The sequence below is a fragment of the Osmerus mordax genome, chromosome 7, assembly GCF_038355195.1.
Source record: "Osmerus mordax isolate fOsmMor3 chromosome 7, fOsmMor3.pri, whole genome shotgun sequence".
NCBI classification, from domain to species: domain Eukaryota; kingdom Metazoa; phylum Chordata; class Actinopteri; order Osmeriformes; family Osmeridae; genus Osmerus; species Osmerus mordax.
The window spans coordinates 2,300,508-2,309,496 of record NC_090056.1 but is presented as its reverse complement, the minus strand read 5'-3'; the positions used below and the strand labels follow the sequence as shown (position 1 = coordinate 2,309,496).

Here is an 8,989-nt window from a genome sequence, read left to right as displayed (position 1 = left end):
TCTCCAACTCATAGAAAGGGTTGTGTATTTATCTCAATGGTATGTCACTGGCCCCCATAGCCTACTGCCCATTGAAATCACTAGCCTATACACTATGAAATTACAGGGGTGAAATGTATCATGAGTTCGTCACATGCTATTTAGACAGGTCAACAGGGATTTGTGAATTATGGCATTTGATCTCTCCCTCTCGCACGTTCACACACTATGAGGAAGTGCGCTTTTGTAAAGGGGATTTTAACAAGCTCCTATCCTACGTTTATATCCTATAGGCCTACTCTCCGCTCATGAAGGTGCTCAAACGAGTTTCCTGAAGCAGTCATCCGACACGGAGCAGATTAGAGTGGCAATCCGGATAAAGGGACGCCTTTTATATACAAATCAACTTCAAATCACTTTTTAAGCCACTTAGATATACGCGAGGCCGAATGCTAATGCACATTTCATTGCCAAAGCTTAAGGAGAAGGAGATTAAATTGAGAATTGGTGTCATGTGGGCCGCATTTGGAGGGGGTTAACTTAATTTGATAGCCAAACAAAAATATGCAATAAAACAATGCGCAGAGATCTGTTGACATGTCATTGAAAGATGCCAAATAGAAAATGAAAATAGAAAATAGAAAATGCTTATTTTGTCTGTGGGACATTTCAATTTTCTTGAAGCATGAAGCAGCAAATACCGTAGGCCTATCGTATTCGCACAACCAATTTTTCATTAGAATTTGTGAACCAGATCTGTGTGCAAAGTTTTATTTCCTCTACTGTGAAATGAAAGGACCCGGACTGTTCATAGAGTGAAGTTGTTTTAAACACAATTATAAAGAACAGACGCGCTCATTGAGTTGCAGGAAGGGGGGCACCAGATGACTGTGGACCAAGCATTGTTGGAGGGTTAGGAGCGCTTGCCTGCTGCCGCCGCCTTCGCCTGTCTCACAGTTGTACAGTGGAACTAGCAGCGACCCCTCCCCCATCATTCAATTAGCCAAAAACATTTTTTGTGCTTGTCTTGACTTCTAAGGATGTTTTATCAAGGTGAGGTTTTCGTTGACACTGAATGAATGAATTAATTAATTAGGACGATAGCAGGAGATATGCTTATTAGCCTAAGTAGGCCTATATCTATGATACATATTTGATTTTGTCAATTTCTTTGGTTATGGCTTCCATGTCCGGATTTAGCCTATACTCTTGATTTGAAGACGAATCAAAAGATGGCGGTTGGCCTATCTGTGAGAACCGGTTATCTGTGAATCAATACTAGGTGCTGTTGCGAGCGGTCATATCACGGTTTAATCACGGTCAACTATTGATCATTTTTCTTAGCTGAAAACAACCGCCTGCAGAGGCATCTCCCCTCCCTTCTTTTTATCCCCCTCCCCTTCACACTCGCCCCAAACTGTTCTGCCCGCTGTCCTCACTCCTCGATCTTTTGGGGGGCGCAACAATATACCTCCTCCTCTCTGCTGTGATTCTTTGGGAATACCACTCATCATACCCGTGTTTTAATGTCACGTCAGGACAGACGGTTAAATGGAGATCTCGCAAAAACTCCGTTGGGACCGAGTCCTGATTTTGGCAGCACTTATGTCACCTGCAATCACGTAAGTTGATTTAATGAGTGGGGTGCGCCGGGATTAATCTATAGGTGACGACTGATTATATCATAATTGGGGAACATGAATTACAAATAATCTATTTCAAAGAAAGTGTTGAAAATTTACAAAATTTCTGTAATCTTGTTTTAACATAGCATGCAATCGTTTGTGGCCCCTTACCCAATACATTCTTATTTTGGTTCTTCTTATCCTGTTCTTGCCTGTTGTGAATCTATAATGGGCATCATACAAAGATCACAGACATAGGCATAAACACAAACAATCAAATACACTGTAACTAGACAAATAATGAAAGCCAGCAACAGAGTGCATGTTTAAAGACATGTAAAACTCTGTCTTCAATTCACCAGCTGTCAAAAGCAGCAGAGATCAATATTTCCACTGCACACTATTTCAACCTTCCTACTTTCACTTAATTTTGGAAATTGGGAGTCATCCATGCACTCTACTGGGTATGTTTTTGTTAAGAATTATTTAGGATCCTGGTACTCTCCAGATACAGACCTCAGTCTCCAGTAATATTAATTACACATTACTCTTTGGTGTGTTAACAGGAAAACTACCCAAAACAACCAATTTTTTGTGTTATTTAAATATTTTTCTGTCAGAATTACATAGTCTAATTAATCAATGATTCTTACATTTGAACACAATTTTGTAAATGTTTACATTCACTGCTGTTCCCTCTCAGGACTCGGTTTTGTTAGTTTAGTTCTAATCTTCCTTCCTTCTTTCCTTCCTATCTTCCTTCCCTTTCTTCCTTTTGTTCTCCCCTCCTTTAGGTATCTCTGATGAACATGACTGAATAAAAGAAAGCCTTTATGACCAAAAATGTTTGGACAGTTGCCAAGCTAGTAATATCATATCAATACACCCTCAAATAAGGGGAAACAGGAAGGGCGTGTTCTTAACAGTACCAGGACACAGCCCCTTGCTCTAACATCTCCCCTTCTCCCAGGGTGCTGTGCAATGACATACTGGGCCTGAAGGTGGCAGGCGACCCGGTTCTGACCCCTAACTCTGTGTGCCTGCGACTGGCTGGCCTGAGTAAGCGCCAGATGCGCCTGTGTGTGCGCAGCCCGGATGTGACGGCGTCTGCCTTGCAGGGTATCCAGGTGGCCATTCATGAGTGTCAGCATCAGCTGAGAGACCAGCGCTGGAACTGCTCTTCGCTGGAGGGCCAGGGCAAGCTGCCCCACCATAGCGCCATCCTCAATAGGGGTGAGGGGTTTTCTGGGTAGGGTGGGGGCATGGGTAGGATGGGAACATTCTTTTGCGGAGGTCATCAGGATATTTTCCCACCCCTCCATGTCATAACATGAATTATGGCATAAAATAATAATGGTAATGTATGTACTATAGGTCAGACATGATAGATTTTTTATTTTGTGATCTTTCACAGAATAAAATAAGACAATTACAAGGAATTATATTATATAAAAGTTTCCTTGTCATTTTTTCACAGTGGCTAACGAGCCCATCACTTCTGTTCAACTACTTTCTGGCATGTCTCCACAGGTTTTCGTGAGAGCGCCTTCTCCCTGTCCCTGCTGGCTGCAGGGGTGGCTCATTCCGTGGCCTCGGCCTGCAGCTTAGGCAAGCTGAGTGGCTGCGGCTGTGAGGCCAAGCGTCGATTGGATGACGACAAGATCCGCATCAAACTCACACAGCTTCAGATTCAGACCCTTCAAAGGGGAGAAGTCAGCATGGGAGTGGCACAGGCATCTAAATTCAGTGGTCGTCAAGGGGAGCAGCCCACCAGACGACACTCCGGCCACCCCTCTGCCCTCCTCAAACCCCTCTCGGATGAACTCAGCTCACTGCAAGAGACCTGGGAGTGGGGCGGGTGTAGCCACGATGCTCGCTTCGGCGAGCGCTTCTCTAGAGATTGGCTAGACTCTAGGGGGTCTCCACGGGACATTCACGCCCGCATGAGGATACATAACAATCGAGTTGGCAGACAGGTGAGCAGTCAACCAATAGGCTGAATCTTGTGACTTTTTCTGATCAGTGAGATCAGAACCCAATAAAAATAGGTTTAAAACCTTCTTTAAAACTTTAAAAAAAGTTTTCCATTACTAACAGTCCCTTAATAACAGTTTGTTAGGTTTTGACAAAATGTGACTAACATCACAAATGTTGGATAATAAGCTTGTAATAGAATGACAAAGATAACATGAAACATTTGTAAAAAACATATAGACGATTCTCATTTGTCTGATCCCTGTCCTCCGGTTCCTAGTTGGTGGCTGTCAACATGAAGAGAAAGTGTAAGTGCCATGGTACATCAGGCAGCTGCCAGTTCAAGACTTGCTGGTATGTCTCCCCTGAGTTCCGCCTGGTTGGATCCCTCCTCCGGGAAAAGTTCCTGTCCGCAATATTCATCAATTCCCAGAACAAGAACAACGGTGTCTTCAACCCCCGAGCCATGAACAGCAATGAGAACCGGGCCGGTGGGGCGGGGGGGCTTAACAGCGGCGGCCAGCGAAGGAGTGTCTCCCAGGAGCTGGTCTACTTTGAGAAATCACCGGACTTCTGTGAAAGAGAGCCGTCACTGGACTCATTGGGCACGCAGGGGCGTATCTGTAACAAAACCAGCCAGAGCATGGACAGTTGCAGCTCGCTGTGCTGCGGCAGGGGACACAACATTCTGAAGCAGACACGCAGCGAGCGATGCCACTGCCGTTTCCACTGGTGCTGCTATGTGCTCTGCGAGGAGTGCCGAGTCACAGAGTGGGTCAATGTGTGCAAGTAAACCACTCATCCACCCCCCACCCAGAATTCTGTGTTAGGTGGTTCTAGAGCTCAAATCACTGCCTTCCCCCAACCAATCTGACTTGACACATGCACCTTGCTGCATCCATGAGGAGGTAAGGTGCAAGTAGAGTAAGACAGCCAGTATCCTGTTTTAGTCCCTCCAGGACTTTTGAATCCTGACGTCCCAACAATGCACATAAACCCCCCAGCTACCCGTTCCAAGTTTCCCAGAGAATCTGTGTACCCCCCCCCCCCCCTCCCCGACCTCTTATTTTTTCTTTTTGGTTCTGTCATCTGGGATCTATTTTCTCTTTGATGCTGTTGTTATTCTCAAAATGCCAAGTCAGAGATTGAAGAGGATATGACTCAAGTATTTTGTCTTCTCTCTCTTTTCTCTATCTCTCTCTGTCTTTCTGCCTGTTTGGACCCTGCCTTCTTCCCATGCGTAAAATGAAGGAAAATATGAGACTGAGTGTTGGGGTCTGGATGGTGAGATGCTGCCTTATGAGTTAACAAAGTCTAAATGCAAAAAAAAAAAACATGCTTTGAATGTTGATACAGGCTCTACTAATGAGGTTCAGGACAATTGTGGCGTTTGTATATTATGCACCTGTGCTTAAATGGGCAGACTAAAGGACTAACTCTTCATTCTCAATGAAGCAAGTCTTTGAAGACTAATAGTTCTGCCCAATTATGTGCTTTGAACTACTGGAAATTCATGTAAACTCAACATGGCCGACCATGTAACAGTGACCGAGGTCAAGGGAATATTTTCCATTCTTGGAATGTTTCCATCCCCTCTCATACCGAATACCAGGTAATCTAGGTTTATTTTCTAGAAATAACATGATCCTACCATGGAACTTGCTGTATCATTGTTAAAATTATTTTGTGTCTTCAGGATTTTTGCGAATCAATACAGTAAATATGTACAATTGTGATTTAACTTCATGGCAGGTGTCTTATATGTTGTGGACTGCAACCACTTAAACTCCAAGAGTTCGATATTGCTTGAAACTAATTGTGAGCTCAGTGGTAAGCCTGGTACGGCTTGTTTATTTTATTAGGCCTCTGTAGACGCACAGTATGTATACGTAGATAAACCTTATCTAGGATCATTTGAATAAGATTATAAGGACAGAAGACACAGAGGTCCCTTATTCACATACTGTAGGTGTTGAAATAACAGAAGTGCTTATATCAGTTTTTTACTATTGCTAATGCTAAAGACAAAACAAATGCTCACGCTAATGTCAGAAACAATTTCAGGATTGGGTCTTGAATGTTAACACTTCAGTCTAAAATGCCCCGAGACTTGACTCCTACCTTATGGTCAGGATTTGAGAGAACACTTGGGTTGGGTGTCAGAAGGGTTTAGGAGGAGACACTTAATACACACACACCAATGTAAAAGAGGAGAGAAGGTGAGAGTTTTTATGGCAGCTTCTCGCAGACAGAGGTTTTTTATTTTTATGGCTGCCGGATATTGTTTCCTAAAAGTATGACTTTAATTACATTGGAGAAGAAGTGTGTGTTATAACCGTCTTGTCACTGGGGAAACTTCTGTCGATGGCTTCACAGCTAAGGGAGACAGCAGCAGCATGTGCTACATAGAGGACACCATGTCCTGTCTGTACACAGTTGCCTGGGAGGCAGACACACATTCACTCACATTTTCTCTCTCACACACACAGAGAGAATTAGACAGGAGAACACAGATTTAAAAGCACATGCGCACACATATTAACATTAGGGAGCTGCTCAGTGATTCAAACTGTCATCCCATATAGAGAGCAGCTTTAGCAACGTGAGACTGGAACGTAGGAACAATGCTAGTTTGGCCTACACACGTGGAACACACACACACATACCTCAGGTCATCTAAATATATTTAAACTAAAACGGTCTTTCGAGAGTAGATCTAGGGATATACTGGGACTAAATGTCTCCATCCCCAACTCTAGTATGTGCGTTCTGGAATTTAGTATTTTGTGAGAGTGTAAAAAAAAAAGAAAGGGATGGAGAGAGACAAGAATGGAATGATAAGAGACTGGATTTCTGGTTTGCATTTCTTCATTCCTTTATCTTTTCACCCTGGAGCTGCTGCTGCAAAGGGGAATTTCCTGTCACTTACTCCCATGTGTGAGACAGAGAGCTTGGACAACCCTGGATTGGTCTCTTCGCTCTCTTTCTCCTCCCTCAATGGTTGCAGACACTGACACATGCATAGTAACATTGACTGCCCCCTGAATAATGACAACCAGACTCTCTGAAATGAAAGGAAGGGAGAGACTGGGAGTGCAAAGATAACAGTCCCATTCTTAGATTGACAGGATAATTTTACGTGCATAAAGGAAAATTATTAAGATAGATAAGTAGATAGATATTTTACACACAGACAGGGAGAGAGAGGGAGGGAATTTAGTAGGCCTACATTACGTATAAATACATAGCTTGAAACATCTGCTTCCCGGCTCCCTTCTAGTTTTTGATGTGGGACAGAAAGAGAAAGAGAGTGGGAAAGAGAGAAAACGCAAGGAGCCAGCTACCCAGAACATCAAAGCCCCTGCCCGCAACACGCAGTCCCTCATTAGACAAACTAGCAAAACCAATCTGGGTTTGTGATTGTGTGTTTGCTGGTGGTGCACAGGCTGGCATACACTTCAGAGGGAAAAAGAAGGGGTCTCTTTTAAATTCCACAACCCCTCTCCCCCCATTCGCTCGTTCTACCCCACCTCTCCTACCTCCACCTTTCCTACCACCTCTCCCACTTCTGTAGCCTAACTCCCCTGTAACTCCCACAAAACTCCCACAGACAGAAAGCGCTCATGCTATCCCCCTTTCCACAACATCCACTCCACCCTGTAATCTGGTGTGCAGCAGCAAACATCTGCTGCTTACTGCTCTCTTGATCTCTGTCTCTTCCGACTTTTACTCTCTCTGTCTATACTTCTACATTGAAAAAGACTCTCAAAAAGCCACTGACAGGCAGACGGTGGAGAGAACAATTTTGGATACCCCAGTATATCACCCAGGCCATCCTGTAACCTGGTTAACTTGCCCTGATATTACAGAGAGAGAGAGTCTGCAAACACTGCTCTGATCTTATGCTTAGAGATTTAATAGTAAAGTTGTTAGGTTACAGATAAAAATATGTAAAATAAATGAAGCCATATGTCCAGTAAGATGAGAAAACCAACATTGTTTATAACAATGTTTTAATTTAGCTTTCGCTTTTATCCAAAGCTACCTATTAAAGGCCAGAGCGATTTGAACCTGCAACCTTTTGATCTTCATTCAAATGCTCAAACACTGAGCACATACTAGCTTGCAGTGTGTACATTTATATGCTTCAAACATTAATTTGTATACAGAGAAGACAGTTAAACATACATTTTGTATGTGGAGGTAGAGTAAACTGGCTTTGGCCCAGATGTCCCAATTTTCATGTGCAGAGGCCTCTAATAAAAGTGGTTTGATTTTGTTTTCTCTTGTTAGCTAATTATCTCTGACATGCTATTGCAAAAGACAGAATTATTTGGTGTCATTTTAGCCACTCCACTTTTACGTCTTATGTAGCCGACGCCTAAAGGTGGCTCTCTGGCAAGTCACATAAATTTACTTTTGATTATGTATTATTATTATTTAACACAAACTACTGTGAAACTTATCTGTGTATGGTCAGTTTGAGTAAATTGCTCCTGATACAAATGATTGATTAAACCAATGTTCGATTGTTCAAGCCTAGATGCCATCTTTGTATTGTTCTGGCATTTTGGAAAGTAATAACTCAGTTTGATCACCTTTAAATAATCATAACTCATTGGTGTCATTGGTTAGCTTGGGCCAAAAATGTGGAATGGCATGCCTCCAGTTTGGTTTGATTTTCAACATGAAAGTTGACATGCTACTACATGTCAGGATTATGTTAAATTCCAGACAATTGCAAATCCTTAGGATGAATGTGGTATTTATATGACATGCTCCTACATGACAGCGACTCTATTTCCTCCGATGGCCGGGGAGGTTCGGTATGAAGTCCGGGATACTTACCACCTTCTTCAAGTGCAGTGGCATCATTGCCTGGAATGGCAGTTGCACAGTTCTACAGCGGGGAAACTGTTGATTTCCTCGTGGTCAAGACTCTACTGTCTAATGTCCTCGGCTACTCAGCCACTCACTCGCCACTTTATTATTATTATGTGGTGTTATTTCAATTTACGCAGTGTAAATATGTCACAAAGTTTGTGTTGTTCACCTTTATGGGTTAAACTGAGTTATGGATACAAGAGGTTGTAGGGATGCTGTGGTCTGTTAACTGAGCGTGTGTTTCCACAGTAAAGGCCACAAACTGCATGTGGTCTCCATCTCCTCCATATCACAGATATAACAGTTTGATCAGCAATTCCATTCAAAATACCAAAGAATTGGCCTTATTCGATCAGCGTCACAATAGCCTGCCGCGGCCATTTTGTTGTCATAGAAAGCAACAGCAGAGGGTGCTAGCTCTAACTGACAGACCGAGGCTGACAGCAAAAAAAAAGTATATTTAGCTAACGTTAGCTAAAAATGATCGAGACGCTCAAATGGTGAACTGTGTCATACACGGCTGTACC

At 43.0% G+C, this 8,989-nt stretch overlaps 1 protein-coding gene across 1 annotated transcript; it reads left to right on the top strand.

The window, feature by feature from the left end:
- The first annotated feature begins 1,530 nt into the window (after positions 1-1,530).
- On the top strand, positions 1,531-4,371 carry wnt10b (wingless-type MMTV integration site family, member 10b). Its single transcript, XM_067240405.1, has 4 exons — positions 1,531-1,601; positions 2,575-2,837; positions 3,135-3,580; positions 3,859-4,371. Exons 1-4 carry the CDS (start codon positions 1,531-1,533, stop codon positions 4,369-4,371), a joined length of 1,293 nt encoding a protein of 430 aa, XP_067096506.1.
- The last annotated feature ends 4,618 nt before the right edge of the window (positions 4,372-8,989 follow it).

Bases quoted from the DNA above. Each gene is read 5' to 3' on its own strand.
- wnt10b (XM_067240405.1), top strand. From the start codon at position 1,531: ATGGAGATCTCGCAAAAACTCCGTTGGGACCGAGTCCTGATTTTGGCA. The intron at 1,602-2,574 runs GTAAGTTGATTT...CCCTTCTCCCAG, and splicing joins CTTATGTCACCTGCAATCAC to GGTGCTGTGCAATGACATAC. The intron at 2,838-3,134 runs GTGAGGGGTTTT...ATGTCTCCACAG, and splicing joins TAGCGCCATCCTCAATAGGG to GTTTTCGTGAGAGCGCCTTC.